This window comes from Macaca mulatta, chromosome 6 (genome assembly GCF_049350105.2).
Source record: "Macaca mulatta isolate MMU2019108-1 chromosome 6, T2T-MMU8v2.0, whole genome shotgun sequence".
NCBI classification, from domain to species: Eukaryota; Metazoa; Chordata; class Mammalia; order Primates; family Cercopithecidae; genus Macaca; species Macaca mulatta.
This window is the reverse complement of record NC_133411.1, coordinates 38,095,493-38,117,099: the sequence shown is the minus strand read 5'-3', so window position 1 is coordinate 38,117,099 and position 21,607 is coordinate 38,095,493. Positions and strand designations below refer to the sequence as shown.

Genomic DNA, 21,607 nt, shown 5'->3' with positions numbered 1-21,607 from the left:
ATCTTATGTAATGAAATGAAAGCACCAAACTTCACAACATTTGAAAATTTTCTACAAGGTACTGACAATATTGTGTACAGTTATGCACATGCAAAAAGAGATGCAATGTTCATATTTCCTTACACATTTTTAAAGAATTCATCATCTGTGAATCAGAGTACATCCTCATTATGTTGTCTTCTAGTAATCTAATAATCTTTAAATGCTATACTCTTACCAACAGTCTCCCTAACAAACTAAGGAGTAGTTCAGCAGCTGGCCATTCAGGCTTATTGACTGTTGAAAGAAGGTCTTGAACAAAATTTTCAAACAGTGGTCTGTAATCTTCTTCACCTTGCTTACTACCACATCTGTTCAAAAACAATGAAAAGGATGTCAATTTAGGTGACAACATGTCAGTCATCTGTCTACCAACATGACTGAAATTGTTAGCTAAGTTTTCTTTTCTCTATGTTTAGTAACAAGATATATAAAAGTACATTAAATAAAATATGGCTTTAAATGAGTCTATTTCACAAACTCCACTTTCTCCTTAATTAAAGGGAATTCATTAACCAAAACTAATATTACTTTCTTGCAAGTGAAACACATTTAAAAAAAAATGACCACTGTTTTTCTACCTACAAGATTACCACAAATTCTTCTTTTTTTTTTTTTTGAGATGGAGTCTCGCTCTCACCCAAGCTGGAGTGCAGTGGTGTGATCTCGGCTTACAGCCACCCTCCATCTTCCAGGTTCCAGTGATTCTCCTGCCTCAGCCTCCCAAGTAGCTGGGACTACAGGTGTGCACCACCATGTCTCACTAATTTTTAAATTTTTTGTATTTTTAGTAGAGATGGGGTTTCACCATGTTGGTCAGGCTGGTCTCGAACTCCTGACCTTGTAATCCGCCTGCCTCGGCCTCCCAAAGTGCTGGGATTACAGGCGTGAGCCACGGCACCCGGCCAAGATCACCATAAATTCTTATGGAGGCTAGGCTGGGTGCGGTGGCTCACGCCTGTAATCCCAGCACTTTGGGAGGTCAGGGCGGGTGGATCACCAGAGGTCGGAAGTTTGAGACCAGCCTGACCAACGTGGGGAAACCCCGTCTCTACAAAAAATACAAAAATTAGCGGGGCATGGTGGTGCATGCCCGTAATCCCACCTACTTGGGAGGCTGAGGCAGGAGAATCGCTTGAACCTGGAAGGTGGAGGTTGAGACGAGCCGAGATCGCACCATTGCACACCAGCCTGGGCACCAAGAGCGAAACTCCGTCTCATTAAAAGAAAAAAAAAAAAATTCTGATGGAGGCTAAATAACATCTCTTCACAAACTTTCCTATTCAGGTACCACAGGAAAATTCTCCAAAATTTACTGAAGACAAATTACAGAATTTTAATCTAGTACTTTAATTTCTGGAGTCTAACAGATAAGCAAATTCACAAAATTTTAGATTTTTTCCCCCCGTAGTCCCATACCAATTTCAGATTTTTAATACTCCAATTGCCTCATTTTAAAGATGAACAAACCAAGGGTCAGGAAGATGTATTCAAGGTTCAGATTATGGCAGGAAATTGGATTCATCTTTTTTTAAAAAACGAACTATTCTCTACACTGTGGAAAGAAAAACCAGATTTATATTAATGTTACTCACTTTTTAAGGAAGATGGAGAGGAAGTTTTGGGCTGTTCGCATAGCTGTTTCATAGGAGTTGGTAATGACAACATCCTGGTCAACCTAGAATTAAAAAAAATGAGTTTATAAAGATACAATAATCAATAAGTTAGACCTGTTGCTATTGTCATGTTACTACTGAAGAGGGGTAATACATTTAAATACTAAAATGCTTAAAATATTCTATTATATATAAAGACAGAAGCCAAAATTAGCACACTAAGCATATTTTAAAACTTTATAGAAACAAATAAAAATACAGATAGAGTGTTATTAAAATATGTAACAGTAACAAATGCGGTTAACAAATTTAATATCAATAGTTGTTTCTGGTCAGAACAGAAAGAAATGGGTTGAAAATACAAAAAGAATTTAGAAAACATATATCAACCTCAAAGTTTAAGAAACACATAATCCATACAATCAAAAAAAAAAATTCAACGCCTTCATCAGAAATTTAAAGATTAGGATATAAATAGTCAATTCATAGTTATAAAAATCCAACAGACAAATAACTACAGGAAAAGGGGCTCAAGCTCACTAATAGCCAGGAAAATGCAAAATAACATGAGTATTTCTCAACGACCATAATTTTAAGTAAGAAGTAGGGCTATAAACTGAAACACCCCTTTAGTAAGCAAATTGACAACTTCCAGTAAAGTTAATGCATGTATACTATCTTAATTCTACTTCTAAGTATATCTAGAGAAACTTTTGCTCTAAGTTGTGATTCTATGATATGGTGTTTTTAATTCAAGTAAAAAAACAATCTAGTATGAGTTGTATGTATTAAAAGTGATGCTGAGTGAAAAAAATTAGCTGTAAATATGTCATCACTGTCCTTTACGTAAATTTTAAAAATGAAATACTTGTATATCGAATTTACATAAAAATAATTAAAAGAAAGAAACAAACATATTCATCATACTTGTCACCACTGGTTAGGAAAGGAAGACTAGAGACAAACAATGGGATTGGGATGGGAGAAATAAAGAGGATCTGAACTTTTCAGGTAATATTTGACTTTCTTTCTTTCGTTCATTCATTTTTAGACAGGGTCTCATTCTGTCACCTAGGCCGGAGTGCAGTGGCACAATCTTGGCTCACTGAGTCTCGATCTCTCAAGGCTCGATCGACCCTCCCGTTTCAGCCTCCTGAGTAGCTGGGATGACAGGTGCATACCACCACGACCAGCTAATTTGTGTATTTTTTGTAGAGACAGGGTTTTGTCATGTTGCCCAAGCTGGTCTTGAACTCCTGGCCTCAAGCAATCTGCCCGCCCTGACCTCGCAAAGTGCTGGGATTATGGGCATGAGCCAAAGTGCCTGTCCAGTTATTAATAATTATTATATATTTATCATTATTCCCCAAAAGATACACACATATGCTTGGCTCTAACAGTAGATAAACAAAATTATTTGTTTCTCTTAAACTTTTGTTGAGGTAAAAGTATACACTTGGAAAAATTCTAAACATCTCCAAAAGCTATAAAACCAAAAGCAAATCTTCAGCATGAGCTACCTATTAGGGAGGGAATAAACTCATTTTCCACATGAATTTAATGTTATTATAATCCTATGTTATGCATTTATATACGGGTTCAGTATCCCTAATCTGAAAATCTGAAATGCAAAATGCCCTAATGAATATTTCCTTTGAGTATCATTTTGGTACTCAAAAAGTTTCAGATTTTGGAGCATTTCCGATTCCAGATTTTTGGATCAGGGATACTCAACATGCACATATATTACATAGTGTCTTATTCAGTTTCACATTTAATATCTCACTGACCCTTACAACCTGGTATAGTAGTTTTGATAAGTATTATCACCCCCATTTTACAGCTGAAGAATGAACTCAGAAAGATTAAAATGATTTATATGTTTTATGACTGGTAGATAGACCCAGAACTCAACTCTTCCAACACCACGTCTAGTGCTCTAAAAGAACCTTAAAGCCCAGCCATGAACCTCTACTTAAGAACACCAGTTTTGGCCAGGTACAGTGGCTCACGCCTCTAACCCCAGTACTTTGGGAGGCTGAGGAGGGTGGACCACGAGGTCAGGAGTTCGAGACCAGCCTGACCAACATGGTGAAACCTTGTCTCTACTAAAAATACAAAAATTAGCTGGGCGTGGTGGTATGTGCCTGTAATCCCAGCTACTCAGGAGGCTGGGGCAGGAGAATAGCTTGAACCTGGGAGGCAGAAGTTGCAGTGAGCTGAGATCGTGCCACTGCACTCCAGCCTAGGTGACAGAGCAGGACTCCATCTCAAAAAGACAGAAGGAAAAAAAAAAGAATTTCCGTTTTATGAGAATGACAGAGAATACAGATGTTTCCTTCAATAACGTACAGTTGTAAACCTTTAATAGATTCCTTACTTTTTTATTTGAATCTTCTTCTGCATTAGAGTCCTTCTCTGATGATGGTAAGTGTACCACACACTGAATAAGTTGTAAAACCAGTGCTGTAACCATCTGAATATACATAGGTTCTCCATCCATATCACTACTGTTTAACCTTTAATGAAGAAAAAAAACTTGTATGGAGTATCAAGATACTCTCATTTAGATGTCATCTATTGTCTGAAAGTTTCACGATACTTTGTTTGCCAATATTTCTAGGCATGATTTTAGCGTTTATAATAGTGTTCTTATGTGTAATTATTTGTCATAAGTTAGCAAAAACATCAAGTAAATGCCTAGGCATGCTCAGATAATTAAAACAGTCAAAGGAAAAATACAGTATTAACAAAAACTTCTATGCTTTACCTACGCTGCAGATAAAAATTCATAATAAAATACTAAACATTTCTCAAAATGATTTCGAAAATGATAAAAGTCTTCAAAGTTTCCAAATGCCCATATATTTTGCTACTCATCTGTTGAATCTGTTATTCATTTGGTATTAAAATCTGCTACAGCTTTTGATCATCTGTGCTAGTGTTGGTAGTATAGATTATAAAAAATCAATGTCCACATCTTTTGTTCTACAGATATTGTAAAAATCTAAGCATTCTTTTATATGTTGATAGTTTTTCTTCAGGTTTAACAGACAATAAATGTTTATCAGTATATAATTAGTCCAAAAAACGATTAAGATAAAATAATTATTTTAGAGAAGAAGTCTTCAAAGCAATCTTAAAAATAATCCTATATGCCACGTCAACACTTTTAATCACTCAGGAATATTAAGATAATTCCGGTGATTATCTATGATGGCAAAGACAATAATGCTGACCATAGCAGTGGATAACATTCCTTATTAACAGTGTGCTTAGTGATTAAAGAGCATTTAATCTCCATGATTATTCTCCATACTGCCATTAGAGTAATCTTTGTTTTTTTTTGAGACAAAAAAATCTTATAAAATCCTCTTTGAACTGATCTGATTCTTTTGAGCCATATTTGCAATAGCACTGACTAGTGGTTTGTAGTAAGGAATGATTTTGCTCTCCAGTGCCTGGAGATAATTTTGGTTGCCACAAGTGGAAGGAGGAAGGGTGTCTATTGGCATCTAATGGGTAGAGATCAGGGATGCTGCTAAGCATCCTATATTGCACTAGACAGCTAAGAATAACAAAATGTTATATGGCCTAAAATGTTAACAGTGCCAATTATGAAAGACCCTTCCACAGATCTTTTACCTTTGAGAATCAGTGAACTTTTCTAAGCCCCCTAAATATGCCATGTTATTTCACACATCTAAGCTATTCTTCATGTTGTTCTGATGTAACTGCCTAGTTAATAATTATTAAAGTATAAATCAGACAGAATGAAGAATAAATGTACAACAGTTCAATATAATGGGGGTTCTTCATTATACTTGACCTCTGTTGTAATTAATTACCTGAAGTTCCTTAAACTCCTCTTGCTGGTTGGTAATCTTGCAAGTGAAGTAAAAATTTCTTCCAAAATTAACTGCCTATGCTTTTCATATCTTGAGAATACCTGTTTAGTAATTATAAGATTCCAAGTTAAACTTATAATTAATAGAAAACAAACCAAAAAATAATATCATGCGGTTAAAAAAATTACCTGCCATTTAGAATGAAAATGTTTTCAGTATCTAAGGTAAGTTGCTCAATTTTCCTATCATTAATTATAGCATTCTTATAGAAGTCAAAGAGTACACTAGTTTCATTTAAAGGACTATGATATCTTAGCTATAGACAGACAAGATTTAAATGATTTTAAACAATTCTAACTTTATTATAAATATCAAGGAATTATTAGCTGAAATATTTGCAAATATTTAGAAGCGTTCTAAATGTGACAGAAACAGAATAACTCAAAAAATTAACAAAACAGAAAAATAAATCCTCAATTCATAAAGTCTAATAAGACTTAGTAAAACAGTCCTTAGATTGAAATGAATGTACTGAAAACCAGGTATCATCATTACTTTTTGGAAGTTTGGATTAAATGACATCAATATTGTTTTATTTGTGGGGTAACTAAAAATACAAATTGATTATACTTACTGCAGTGACTAACTTAATGGCACACAACTGTAGTTCACTGACATTTTCCACAAAAAATGGTGTTATTCCCATAGATGAAACCTGTTTAAAAGAGTAAGTAGTATACAACATTAGTTGATTTCAGTAACATTCTATCTTACTTAATTCCAATACATTCATAAGCTTACTGGAAAACACTAAGAAGGCATTTTTTCTTTCCGCCACCGAATCAGCATCTATTCTTTTCTCTGTTCCTCTTCATCCTCAAAGCACATTAGCACATACAGGAGGTACATTGTTTCATAGCTATCAGTACTCTAATCTCTACTTTTTGAGTTTATAAATGTCACAGGAATATAAAGAAATAACAAACATTTAATATCTGCATGAAAATATAACCTATCTTTCAAAGAATTTAGAGTCTGGAATTTACACTACATTTATCTGTCTCCTGATAAAATGTCCTTTTATAACTCCTGAAGTTTTATTTCTTCAATTTAGATATAACATACTCTTAATAGGAAAAATTACTGATAATATAGTGCTGGTCTTATTATTGAGTGTGCTAGGTTATACTGGACTCAATCATTTAGTTTAGAAATATACGAAATGCTTACCAAAAAAACTTACCTGAAGAATTGTTGTGTCTGTAAGAAGTTGTATCTCTAGCAATTCTGATAAGCTGCTAACAATGTCACAAACTTTGTTATAAAGCATTACTATTACTCTCTGCTTATGGGTAGAACATTTAGCCCGTTTTGCTTTTGAACTTAATAAGCCTCCTAAAATGAAACAAATTCAAGACAAGGAAAACATCAAGTTTTAATAATTTTTAATAAACAGTACTCAAACTGTTTTTGAATTAAGAGAACACAATTTTTAAACTACATAAAAACAGAATCTGGAAGATAAAGCTTTTTATTTATTAAAATAGAAAATTACTCTCTAGAGATATTCTATTAGAAACATTCTTGCAACAGATAATCTTCAGGGGCTATTAAATCCTTGTATCTAAAATATTATTTTATCTTGATTTCTACTTTTCTCCATTGGAGCAGGATAGTAAGATTATATTTCCCTTTAAATTAATTTTCAATTATACAACAAATCATCAAGTTCATTATTCAGGAACCCAAGTTTGACCTTACTCCCTTCAAATGTATACATTTCATTGTTAATTTATAAAGGTTAAGAACAAAAGGAGTATTTATCTTGAATCAATCCATTTTGTAGACAACTGCTTTTCTGGGTAAATTAGGGGGAAATGATAAATGAAACCAGAAGGCAGCATTTTCTGAGATTTTCCCTGACAAGTAGAAATAACTTCTATTATATATAAGTAGTTCCTAAAGAAATTATGATTGAACAAGTACTATATTCTAGTCAAATCCATAATCAAAATCAGTGTTTATTACAACTTATATGATTCAAAAATTTTAGTGCCATTTTAAGTCCTATTTTGACTCATCTAACATGGCAAAAATTTACAATAATTTTGATATTATATGAACTAACCTCCATGAGGATCTAATCTGTAAACAGGATCATACTGAGGATAAAGTGTATTCTGTAAATGAAATTTAGTGTACTGTATAACTCTTTCAATTACATCCTCAATGTACACAGCTTTTGGCATGTTAGGGGATGTCATAATGTTGATAGTTGTAAGACAAGCATCTGCTGATTTTGTAACTCTCTCCATAATAAGGTCTCTCCATAACCTTTCTTCTTCTTCAGTATCGTTATTCTGTAAAACAGTACATTGTTAATGAAATGGAAATAAACACATTTATAGGTTTAAAATATACATTAAAATTATGATTTATTTGATTTTCACTGGTGGAAAACAGTGTTATGATGTGTGTTAATTCTTTAAAGAATATCCAGAATGAGGTACAAATATCAATACTACTTTGAGCACGATTTGTGTTTCAATGTTTTCAAACTTTATATACTCTACCTCATTTCACCACTAGATGACACCCTACTGACAAAGTTATAATTATCTTTATCCTTTGTGTGCTTTATCTATCTATCACTTTAACTGTATATAAATTAATTTTGTGTTTTGGGTATAAACATTATGATAGTTTAAAAACTTTATAAATTCTGCTTGCTGCTGTGATAACAAAGCAAAAGTTAATGACAAAGGGTAAAGCCTTACTTAGTACTAAAATGTTACTGACAATCATTCCTAACACCTGCTTTTCAACAACACTGCTTCTGAAACTGAGATTAAAAAGTAGTAATATGCAGACTAATGAAGACATTTTTTAAAACAGATAATTTAAGAACTGAGAGAAGACCTTATTTTAATCTACACATCAGTAACTTGACATTGCAATTAGGAGTAATCTCACTGTTAAAGTAAAAATCCTTCCATCACATCTTTAGTTATGAAATATAAACTATATTATAGGACTACTTCCAAATATATCCTATTCAAAGCTTATACACTGGGAAAATGAACAAAAACACAATATATAATATGTAAAGCAGACAGGGCTTTCTGTTCAGTAATGCCTAAAAACTCACAAAGGAAAGATAAAATAGCTTGTCTTTGATGCAGACATTGCTGTTTGTTTGGAAGAATCAGTTAAGGAGGTTCATGATTCATGCCAAACGTTAAGGCTATCTACAAAATATTAAATACTGTTACAGTTTTTTAGGAATGAAAGTAATTTCCTTAAGACTGAGTCAGCCAGCTCTCCAGAACTCTAGATTTCTGATGATGATTACCACAATTTCTTGGTGAAGTATCTAAGTAACTTGTAGACTAACAATGGAGTAGATTGTTACTTTAGGTTTCTCTAAGCCCTTTGTTTCTATGATGCAAAAAGTAGTTTAAAGAGAGGGCACTTAAAAATATAAATATACTTAATAATCCAGAAAACTACCATCTGAGATTATTTTTCTACATATTTTATTCCAGGAGTGTCCAATCTTTTGGCTTCCCTGGGCTACACTGGAAGAACTGTCTTGGGCTACATATAAAATACACTAACAATTACGATAGCTGATGAGCTTAAAAAGAAATTGCAAAAAATCCTCATAATGTTTCAAGAAAGTTTACAAATTTGTGTTGGGCTGCATTCAAATCTGTCCTGGGCCACATGGGCCAGTGGGTTGGACAAGCTTGTTTTACTCCATGGAGATAAGATTTCCTAGCAATCCTGTGGCTTTTGCAAACACCAAGAGCATTTCCCTCATAAGACAAAATGAAATCTAGTGTTTGTATTAAATATATATACTACATATGTATACATGAGAAGCATATATATCAAAAGTGTTCAACATGGTTATTGCTAGATTAGAATATAGCTTTTTTGGTGCTTTTTGTTTTGGAAATTTTCTGCAATAAATATGTTACTTTTATAATCAGGCCTTTAAAAATAAAGAAAATTTGGCCAGGTGTAGTGCCTCACATCTGTGGTCCCAGAGCTTTGGGAGGACAAGGCAGGAGGATCGTTTGAAGCCAGCAGTTTGGGACTAGTCTGAGCAACAGAGTGAGACCTTGCCTCTACAAAATATTTTAAATAATTAGCCAGGCATTCTGGTGCATGCCTGTAGTCCTAGTAGCTTGGGAGGCTGAGGTGGAAGGATCACCTGAGCCCAGTAGTTCGAGACTACAATGAGCTATGACTGCAGCACGGCACTCCAGCCCAGGAGACAAAGCAAGACCCTGGCTCTATTAGGAACAAAAAAAAAAAAAAAAAAAAAAAAAAAAAAAAAAAAAGAAAATTTATCAACTCAGAACTTATTAAATGCCTATAAGCATTAGTGTTTGCATTCATTAATGTCAGAGATATCAAGATCAATTTGAATGCACATAAAATTTACAGTCCACTACAATGCTAGGAAGGCAAATCCCAGGAAATTTACTTCACTCAATAAACCATTGCAACCATGTTGCTACTGCTTTTGATATAAACATATTAAAATATAGTAACAGTGGCAGTTAACATTTACTGAGAAGTTAAAGTATGCCAGACACTGTTATAAGTACTTTACATGAATTAATTCTTTAATCCTTTTAACAACCCTTTGAGGTAGGTATAAAAATGGTATATAAGGAGTAATGCATATTAATTAAAAATTAGTATACATTCAGAAATCATGATAAAGTTTCTAACTATATTATTTCTTCAGGAAAGGTCAACAAAAAGAATTACTACCTATCATCTCATAAATCAAAAACAAAATTTAAACATTCATACAATTACATAAGGAAGAGCATAAACTAAAGAACGGTCCCTGAAACTGACAAAAATTTTCATGTCTTGACTGTTCTTTATGGCAAAGCTGTGAATTGACAATGTGTAACGTTAATTCTGAATTACTAAAAGTTTTATTAGCAATGCTAATGAATGTAACTAGTAATTCATGGTAACATGTTCAAATTAACGAAATGTGAAATTTCCCCTGCACATGAAAGTCATTTGTGAAAAAATTCACATTAGTCCCTCCCTAATGCACAGATGATAGATTCCAAGACCTCGAGTGCATGCCTAAAACTACGGATAGTATCAAACCCGATATACACTATGTTTTTTCCTACACATACATACCTAAGATAAAATTTAATTTATAAATTAGGCATGGGAAGAGATTAATGACATTAATAAAAAATAGAACAATAGACTGTAATAAAAATCATTCACCTACTTTCAGCTCACAGTTGACTGTAGGTAACTGAGACCATGAAAAATGAAACAATAGAGAAGTGGGGGACTACTACAGATCTTAATAACATTAAGGGTAAAATTAACAGTATGGATCTTAAACTTACATGATTTAACAAAGTGGAAAGCTTTGACCCATCCTGAATATTCTTCTCCAAGATATTTAGGACTTTCACAGTTTTGTCAGTTGAAAGCTAAAATAGCAAGATAAATTCTTTTATCAATCACTGGTAAAAGTTATATACTATTCAAGAAACAATCTTTACAATTATTCCCTTTGAGCTATGGAGGAAATAGCATTGTTACCCTCTTAAAGAGTAAGAAAACTTTCCCACTTAGAACTTCTACTCACGACCCTAAATGACTAAAGCAAATGTCAAAGAAAAATGTAATGTATTTCTGCATTTAAATAATCTAAATTTTTGAGAAAACGAAAAAAAAAAAACTCCGAAAAAAATTAAAGTCCATGCCCTCTTTCAATGCAGGACTGTGATTCTCTTTAGAATAATTTGCAGAATACTTCTTTTATTCTTTTGTAAAAAACAAAAAAATTCATTTAGACTCTCAGAGGTCAATGAGTTTTCTTTTTACTATTTACATAAATTTTATAATTTACCCTGAAAACCTTAAATTAATTTCAAATATTTCTATGAGGTAAATTTATACATTTTATTTTGGTGAGATACCTTATCCATTATACCCATTGCTTTTATTTTAGCGGATTCACTGCCAAGTTCATTAAGCTGATGTTTTCCTAATAGCAGTTCCTGAGGAATTTCATCATCATCACCTGCAAAATCAAGCCAAATAAACACAAACTTTAGGTAAACGAAATAGCTCCAAATGTCAAGCTTAACTTTCTAATAAAATTTTTAGACACACAAACTAAACAAATAACAACCTAAGAGGCCTCTATATATAAACCTCAAGTAAACCCGAAATGAAAAAGGACAGAAATTGAAGTCAGATTTATGACAAAAATGGGAACATGAGATAGGTATCTTATCTTTACTACTTTAGATACACTCTTGACTCTTTTCAACCACACACTCTGCCTCAGGACGTTGACCTGATCGGACTACATCAAGAGTCTCCCATGCCCTCTGGCTTTTGTTTGGGTTTGGCCAGTAGGGTGCCCTGTTAGAAGATTAAAGAGTGTAAGGTCAAGTATTTGTATCTCTTACTCTTTGCTTACAAGGTCTCCTCAGGCTGGCTCTGTCCCCTGACCAAAAGGTATTGCTTCTTTCAAGGCAGTCTACTCTACAACTTTTTTTCTTGCAGAATGAGTTCTGGTGACTTTTCTGTAGCCTCACTCTTTTGGTTTAAGACTGTTAACCTTGGGTTCTGGTACTATTTTGCCTCCATCTTTTTAACTGGTCTGTTTGTAAATAACTCCTCCTCATATTATCCTAATTTGAGAGTGCCCTTTGTCCTTTTGGGACCCTAAATGATACAGAAGACAATTTCTCAGCATACAATTGCAAAGTTTTAAAAAAGATGAAACTGACATTCTAAATAATCAGCAAACAAAATGATAGGCAAGTAATTCTCACAAAACAACTTATTTTACCAGCTGAAGGTGGCATAAGATTGTTAAGAATAGCTCTATACATTGTAAGCAGTGTTTTTATAAACATATTTTAATATTTATAGATGTAATCTTTATGTCATTGTAAAAGTAATATATGAATATAACATTAATCCTACTGTATTCTAATTGGTTTACTATTTTGGTTTCCATATTAGAATCTGTATTCCCTAAAGCCAGGTGTTCGGGTTTTACTTATTTTTGCATCTCTAGCACTTAACATACTACTGGCATACAGTAAGTATTCAATAAATATTGGTCATTAGAATAAATGAACAGAAGAATAGATGCTTATTTCTGCATATTTGCTCCTATCAGTACCTTCATTATCCAGGGTCTATTCAAGCCTCCTCACCTGCATAAAGACTTTCTTAATTACTCTAATTTATTCAGGATTCTTTAGATACTATTCAGACTTGATTAATTTATACTTGAGATTCGTACTAAAGTTTTTAATTTCTTGGTAACAGACTAGATTTGACTTCACTAGATTTCGTTTCTTGATAGCACAGAGCATGCCTCTGTATCCTCTGGAGTAACTGACAGAAAGTTAGACACTTAGAGTATGGGTAAATGTATTTTAAGTTGATTTTACCAAATGCAGTAAAATCCATATCTTCCAAATTATCCAAAATATTCTCTATCGAGGCTGTGAATCTCTTAAAAGTTGAAGAGTCCATCATTTCTGCAAGAGAGAAAAATACATTCATTATTCTCACATTCCAAGTAGACATGTGAAGCTGAAGAATATGAATAAAGACAAATTAAATAAACTAAAGTGTTACCTTCAGGTGTTAGTTTTGGTTCATATGCTTTCCTTTTCTTCTGTTTTTCTTTTTTCTTCATTTTCCTAGCAACTAAAATGAACAAAAAGAAGTACTGAAATGCAGGAATGACAACTTAAAATAATTCCATTTTTGTTTCTAGTTTTTTTCCTGAATGTTAAAGACTTAAACAATAATCACTGCTCATAGAAACTAAGTATTTTTGTCTTAATTGAAAATTAGTTGTTAATTAACTCATAAAAAGATATAAAATATTCTTCAAAGTTAAAGCCCTAAATTTAAATTGGTTTATGTAAGAAATCCGTTGACACTGATGAATTACCCTCACTAAGGCTGGGAGGAGGAGAATAATCTTCCATGTCAGAATCTGATGGACTTCGGTTTCGATAACGACCACCACCTGAACTCCTTCTTCCTTCATGAGAGTGGCCACTTCTCCTATGATCCCCAGAGCTTCTTCTGTCACGCTCTTCATATTCCCAAGCTTTATCATCATCTTTTTTATGTCGTTTCCTAGAGGCTAGAAGCAAATCCCCATGACAAATAATTTACCTCATTTAAAAAGATGATTAAAACTTGTACTTTACAAATGAACCACATGGGGAAAAAAATCTTCATTCCATAGGGTCTAGGAAATTCAGAGTGATTTTGTCTACCCAGAAGTTTAAGTTTTGATATAGAAAGAGTATCACTAATTTTAGCACAATCTACCCAGATTTTAAGATCTTTACACGAACTCAGTATTTATTCCTAATAAATACAGATAGAAAGGTTCTTAAAATTAAACTATGGTGTTCATTTCAATGACATTTATTCAGCAAGTCAGTAAGGGTTATACCTAAACTTCAAGATTAATTGAGGCTGTAAAACAAACTATGTTTAGGAATTGGATGAAAAACAGAACCACCTTAAAGCACGTAGATTACTGATGGGGAGCAGGGTTTGGAGAAGTCAAATTTGAGAAAGTGTTACAGAATATGGGTAACCATGTACACCATCAATTAATAGCTAAGTTAAACCCACAACTCAGTGATAAATTCCATAAGCCCTGGTGACCTAACATGACAAGCCTACAGAGATAGAATAAACCTGTACAGTTGTAAATACTCACATAATGAATTCAGTTCTCCAACAAAAGGCTTGCTTAAACCCAAGAAAAGTTTCTAAGCTTATGTATGCTTCATAAGCATGATTATATATGTTACCTTCAATCTTTTCCCCATCATTTTAGCATTCTGCTAAAATCACCCGTACTGACAGGAGCCTTTAGGCAGACCTGGCAAACAGATTTCATCTGACACATCAACTCTCATCAACTGGCAATAGCTGCCTAGAATATTATGTTGAAAATAACTCTGAGCTCTGAGAAAGCATCATAGTTCAGCAAGAAAGACTGATTAGAAATGTCTGCAGTAAGAGCTGGGGGGCACTATAAGTGACAAATATTTACCATGTCTGTTCTAGGATGTAGTAGGTACCACCAAGTTAAAACCAGCGTAGAGAAGTGATGTGTCCTACCTTGAGATCATATACTGGTTGTTGTTGTGACCACTTGCTGCTGACAATGATAAACTTTCCAGTCTGTTATTTGACTAGCAACTGCTCTTTTCTGAATCCCTAACTATGATAAATACACAAATACTTAAGACAAATGTTTTGCTTAAGTCCCCTACTTGGCTTAGATGTAAGGATGCCAACCTCTGGCCCAGGCGCTCTATGCTTGTGCCAGTGTCTTCATGTGTGGGTAATAAATGTCTACACTCTGGCTAATCTTATTCTTAAATGCTACCCTATCTATTCCTGTTCAAGAATCTAGTTTGGTTTCTGGTTCTGGACTCTTCTAGCCAATCTAGGGACAACATGGCAGGAAAAGGTCATTATGTTTCCTCTTCTTTATGGTCACAGGCTTGGAGAGCAAAAAGGTTCATATAAACCACAAATGTAAATGGATATAAATATCTGGGATTTTCTTCATAATTAGGTATGAATTTGGTTATGAGGTATGTGAAGAGTGATAGGACTGTTCCTCTTTTATGATTACAGTATGCTCTAGTATATTCCTTTAGTGACAACTTGTTTCATACACTAATATAAGTAGGCTGTGTGTATGTATTTGTGAGAGAGAAACATGTCATTTCTATACAGAATTCCTCAGATTTTTTTTCACAAGTACTGAAATGCCTAAATTTCAGTACTTAGGGATGGCAACTAATAAGCAAACTACTTCAGAAAGCACTATTTTCTCACAGAGGCAGAGAAGGGGTCTTGCTATGTTGCTCAGGCTGGTCTCAAACAATCCTCCCACCTCGGCCTCCCAAAGTGTTGGGATTACAGGCATGAGTTACCGCACCAGAAATTAGTATTTTACAACCTCAAATATGACCTGCTTTAGTCTTTGTACATTTTAATTAATTTCATAAATCCATTTCAAGCATTCAATCCTATGAGTAGAAAATGCTTGAAAAATCTTATAGTGGTTTGTAATTACATAGAATATGCTGTATTGGTGGTAACTATCCACAGATCTTGTAAATCTTTAGTTCACATTCATCAAATTTTAGACAATTTAGATAAAAATGGGGTGACATTAAAAAAAAAAACAACTTCCATAACACATTGTGTTATAATGAGGTTATCAGAATACCAACTCATTGTGGCTAGTTTATTCTTTCTCCATTTCTCTCATTACCTTGGAATAAGCAGGGGAGGGGAAAGGACTCAAAAGAGAGGTATGTAAAATATGATTTGGGTGTTCTCTCTCCTCTCTTTCCAAATTTCACCTATGTACCTCTTGAGTTTCTTACATCGCCCCTCTCTCCATTTCCCCCAGGTACCCAGTGACCTTATATTTGTGCTATGGCCATCCAAATCTGTGTAGCCCAACTTTCAAAGTTATCCTTCGACATTTTCCCCTAACCTTCAACAAAACTATTTCCTTGGTTTTAGATTTTGAGAAACAATTTGATTAAACTGTTAAGTTTCAAAAAGTCTCTCTCTTTCTCGAAGCAGCATAATGCTTGCAACTTAATGGTCTCATGATAGTTTCACATTTTGTATTGTGCTATATTTTCACTACACTGTTTCTGTTGTGGTATAACAATTGGTTGTTTATGTGAACAACCATTTGGACTTCTTTCACCACTCAAATCAGTGGCTCCAGTGTCCACTTTTCTATAGTTACTCGTATAGAAATAAGTGAAGAAAAACAGGAAGCTACTCTTGACATCTCTTTAAAAATCTAGAGAAACTTTCCTTTCTTCTAGCAGTGGGTGAAGCTCAGGTTCTTTAAAATAAATATTACCTTTCAATATAGTTGGGCATAGATATAACAGGATCCATGGCTTTACAACGAAGTACATGCCTCCATAAGACGAGACAAAAGCTTTCATGATAGAAAGCAAGGGGAAATGAATGGTGGCTGCATTGGTGACAAACATGAGGGATGTGTGGCTCTACTCTCCACTATTTTATATTTCATGGAGATTTCTGATTATGTTATCCTTTCCACTTAACTGTGAGACAGCTTCAGAAATCTTTGCAATTGAGTAATGGAGGCAGCCACTATCCGTCAACTGGATTTGAAATGTTATTTGAAATCAAACTGGAATTCAGGGACTCCTCCTTCTTGGCTATTCTAGATATGGGTGATATGTTTATTAGAGGGAAAGAGGCAGAGTGGTAAGGCATGTATATTAAAGGGAGTGAGTTCCTGGGCCCCATGTTTCTTTTATCTTCTCACCTTCCAGAGCTAACCACATCCCCATATGACCAAAATGTCTGATCATAATAAAAAAAATTAACTTTAGCCATTTTAATATACTGTGTGTCAATACATTTCATAATACAAATTATAACAATTATACATGATTAACTGTTGATTAAGTTTGCTGTATATTTTATTTCACTTTTAAAACCTTTTTCAGATTTGTTCAGTATTCATAGTCTACTGCTCATAGCTCAAGAGCTCACAATTAAAAAAAAATCAGTAAATTAACATTAAAAACTTTGGAGGAGGTGAAGGGCTTCCATCAGCAATATACATTTAAAAATGGCGGCATGCATCTGTCCTTCCTGCCCTTGCTTGTCACACCTCAATCTATGGACACTAGGTGGAAAAGGTAGAACACTGGTGGTCTTCCCACTTCTTTTGGTCATTATGACTAAGTCAGTTGGCACACAAGTGAAGATCTCCCATAGTCTGTTTCCACTGAATGCCGTTTAAGTCAAACAAGGTTGCTGACCCCTCTTGGCTAGGCTCAATTCTCTTGCTCCAGAAGAAGGAAGATAGGGATAAAAGAGAAGAACTTTTTCAGTGGACCAGTAGGAAGACAGGCGAGGTATAGCAAGTCTAGTGCAAAGACAGGTGATCACAGTGTTGTAGAGAGGTAGCTGTGTAGTGAAGAAGCCAGCTCTGGAAAACAGTGAAACAAGGGAGGAATTCCAGGACACAGCTGGGCAAAAAGGAGAAGCCAGGTCCAAACCACAGAGATAATCTGCAATGTGGCTAATCCATTCATAATTTAGTGATAGTATGGTTTTAAATATTTCTTCATCTGGCTATCTCCTACGTGTCCTTCAAGACTCAACTCAAGTGTCACCTCTTCCAGTAAGCATTCCCTGAGCCCCCACTCTGATTTTGATGCCAATCCAATGTGTTCCCATAGCACCCTGGATTAACTATTATCACTGTACTTTTATCAGCATACTGCAATTATTTATTTACATATTTCCCCCATTAGACTGAAGGCTCTTTGAAGACAGGGGCCATATCTTATTTGTATTTTTACTCTCAGTGTCTAGCATATAATAGGAGCTCAATATGTTTGCTGAATGCATACAGACACATACCTACCTGTGTTTTAAACTTAATTGTAGCTCATTTAATATTTTTTCTTGGTGCCAACTGATCTCATCTTTCACGCATTTTTAAAGTGTAGAGAAAAAAACTTACTATACTGCGTTATTAAGAATTAAGGTGACTGTGCTCTTGCTAAACCCCCAAATTATAAATGAGAAAAACACATCAACCTGCTTTTAAACTCTAAAATAATAACAAAGAGTTCTGTGATACTTACATTCAAAAGCTTCATCACTATCATTATCTTCATCTGAACTGATTTCAGCATATTTTGGCTTTTCATTAACTGTGCTACGCTTGCGTTTGTTCATTTTCACACGTTCACAAAGTGGCATGGTGGACTCAATTTCTGCCAGGAGTTCAGGGGGTAATTCTTTTAACACTGATTGATCTATACTACCTATTAATGAAAGGTAAACAAACAAAAAAAAAATGTAAATCTGAAGATAAAAGGAAAATTTTAACTAAATTAGCACAATAAAAATATTAGTATTTATGGTTTCTAAGTCACCTGTTTATTTTAATAGAACACAACTATAATACTCTTAACCCTAAAGTGACAATATAGTTAATATATATGTATGTGTACATATATACATATAATTATGTAACAACTTTAAAAACATGACACCACCATAAAAACGAAGGGTAATTATATAATAAATTTTTGATATAATGCCTTCAATTTGTCTGCATTGACTTAAAACTTTCTGAAACTAGAGATTCACTGACATTTGCAAACGGATTTGCGGTAAGAGGTACACTTCACATTCTTGGTAATACATAAATTTTGTTTTCTGTAGGTCTGCAGTAGTTTGAATCTAATGTTACCCCTCAATACAAGTGAGAAGTGCTGGAAGACACTTACCACTCCTCCTCCTTTTCTATGATCTTGGCAGTTGTGTATGGTGGCTGAGACAAGAGCTTTACATATGCTTTTACCTATCACTGTCTATTTGAAGGCATGGTAATGCCTTTAGCATTATGGAGAACTTCTTCAAACAGACAAATCAATATATACAATTTAACTGAAGACAAGAGAAACATGTAACATAGGATAAATAGATGACAAATATTTTAAAATATAAATGTCTGTAACTGAAAAGTACATTTCAAGTACTTTTAGAAAATTCAAGTTCATATCTTCCCACGAAAGAGTCAAGACAATAAAAAATAAGACAATAAGAGCCATTATACTACTTAATCCTACACACATACACACAAACACACACAAATAGTTCTTACGAAGAAATAAACTGTGACTATCTTCCTGACAGTTTAAAAAATAAAGTAGAAGTAGAAAAAGCTACTTATTCAGGATTATTTGTCCTTAATGATTACTAAAGATGGCAATTTTAGTTTCCTTTACTTACTTTGAGTGGAAGTATAAAAAGAAAAATCTTACCTGATAAATTTTATGAATTGGGAGCAAAGAGTACCTTTGTGGTTTACAGCAGGAAATATTAGTAACTTACAATCAACATTAATACTATCCTTTATAACATGCAAATGATAATAGCGCTTATGTAAAGAATAAAAATTAATTATGACAGAAAAGTAAATAGCTATCAAGAAGATTAAGACAATACAATCAAATAACTCAAGATGGAGATATAAAACATTAATCTTAATGGAAGAATAACCTTTTAATTCTTTCAAAACTTTTACTCAGTATCACAAAGGAGTTATTTCAGTAACTTTCAGGCTTCTGTTCTTCTAAGGACATGCACAGCAATAATTTTACCCAACAAACATGCAATACTCATGACTGGTAATATCCCAGACTTCAATTGCTAAGAATTCTAACTAATGTTGAGTTTAACTTCTGTGTCATTTTGAAATCAGGTAATATTTCTCTGTATTGGCTTTCTTAATTTAACTAGTTAAGTTTTATCAGTGAGGGTCATTTTTTTTTTTTTTTTTTAGAATACTGGTAGAAGTAAAAGAAGTCAACTTTAGCTTTGCATTGCGTATCTTCAGCCCCAAACTGAACACATTTTGCAACTCATTTAAAAGTCTTTGAATGAATATCTCTACTTCAGTATGTGTCTTTTTGATGGAACATCATGTTTTAGAGTATACATCTTCTCTTTTCCACATGACCTACATAATATTAAGTACATATATGGATGGTCAATAGATGCTTCTTGATTGCCTAACTCTGTGGTTCACAATTTCTCATGTTCACTTACAGATATACTTGCTGGATAGTTCCTGAGTTGCTATATTTGAGAGACAAATGAGTACATTTCCAAAATTTTTAAGAATGGAATTTTTTTTTTTGCAGTATTTGAAACATTATGATCTTTATGGTTTTATAAATACAGATAACCCAAAGTATTTGACCTTTCATCCATCACGGAATTTTTTTTTTTTAAAGCAAATGTTACCTAAGTGATTGTTCTGCTTAGATTACGTTCACATCACAGACATACTGACTTGATACTAATATACCAGAATATTTTCCTGCAGATAAACACACAATAATCAAAGGTTAAAATATGTACTAGTTCTTGTGCTCTCTCTGCAATGGATTATTATGTTCCCAGAGCAAGGACTCTGCTCTTTTTCTTTTTAAAAAAATTCCTCACAATAGCCAAACACAGACAACCTGTGCCTTATATCTGATAAAGCAAGTATCAACATTTATTAACAGTAGTTTACCCTTTCTTATTCCTTACATTAACGAGAATACTATTAAGACCTCTAGTATTCTCCAGATCATTTTAACTTCTATAAAACTTTGAAAGTTTAAACAACATAATTCAAAGGTCAAAAGTTTTATTTCTGAAGATGACCTAACTTTAAAGAAAAAAAATCCAGGAATCAATGTCTCTACATGTATCATCCTCCAAAAGTGAACCCTGTTTCATTTTGAACAGAATTGTCTATTCCACAGGTTTCACACATTTTCTGAATTAACCACATCCTTCTTCCATTTCATGAAGCACTTTATAAATGGACTCTGCCAGGTCCCTTGATTACAAAGATAACAAATAAAATGCATGACTTTCCCATATTCAGGCCTGGGATCTTTAATATGACATCAAGGATCTGGATAACCCAGCCATTTGGAGGCTGAGATGGGAGGATTGTTTGAACTCAGGAGTCCTAGGCTGCAGTGAGCTATATTAGCACCACTGCACTCCAGCCTGGGCAAGAGAATGAGACTCTGTCTTTAAAAAAACAAAAGGATCCTGATTTGGATAACTCAGTTTAAAAAAAATGAATAAATAGCAAGTACTTAAAATTATCTGTATGACATACTTGGTTATGTTATTTCCCCTGAATTAGTTAATAATCCATTAAATACAAACATAGAGTCTTGCTATCTCTTAACATACGATGATGTATTTTAGGGATTGATGATTTTAGGGATTATTGTTGCTTGCCAAGTTATCTGTTCCTAAAAACTTCAGACTACTAGTGCTTTATGATTGTCTCTCCCCTAATTTCTTTTGTCCTGCTTTATTCTTTAAATCAGATGTCTGAGTTCCCATAAAACTTTGTTATTGGCTTGATGAATAATGTCATTTAGTCACAATTTTGTGAGATACCAAGTTTTCAGCTTCTGTACA

At 33.7% G+C, this 21,607-nt stretch overlaps 1 protein-coding gene across 6 annotated transcripts in view; it reads right to left on the bottom strand.

The window, feature by feature from the left end:
- Positions 1 to 21,607, bottom strand: part of NIPBL (NIPBL cohesin loading factor) — a 192,987-nt gene that overhangs the window by 49,353 nt on the left and 122,027 nt on the right. For all 6 annotated transcript variants that reach the window (XM_078004661.1, XM_015139874.3, XM_078004663.1 and 3 more), the window contains 13 exons: positions 18,247 to 18,429; positions 13,494 to 13,691; positions 13,172 to 13,243; positions 12,982 to 13,071; positions 11,485 to 11,588; positions 10,906 to 10,992; positions 7,632 to 7,863; positions 6,747 to 6,898; positions 6,138 to 6,218; positions 5,504 to 5,604; positions 4,036 to 4,174; positions 1,635 to 1,717; positions 218 to 350 (listed from right to left, as the gene is read on the bottom strand). In XM_078004661.1, coding sequence (XP_077860787.1) covers positions 218 to 350; positions 1,635 to 1,717; positions 4,036 to 4,174; positions 5,504 to 5,604; positions 6,138 to 6,218; positions 6,747 to 6,898; positions 7,632 to 7,863; positions 10,906 to 10,992; positions 11,485 to 11,588; positions 12,982 to 13,071; positions 13,172 to 13,243; positions 13,494 to 13,691; positions 18,247 to 18,429 — 1,655 coding nt within the window. The remainder of the gene's footprint in view (positions 1 to 217; positions 351 to 1,634; positions 1,718 to 4,035; positions 4,175 to 5,503; positions 5,605 to 6,137; positions 6,219 to 6,746; positions 6,899 to 7,631; positions 7,864 to 10,905; positions 10,993 to 11,484; positions 11,589 to 12,981; positions 13,072 to 13,171; positions 13,244 to 13,493; positions 13,692 to 18,246; positions 18,430 to 21,607) is intronic.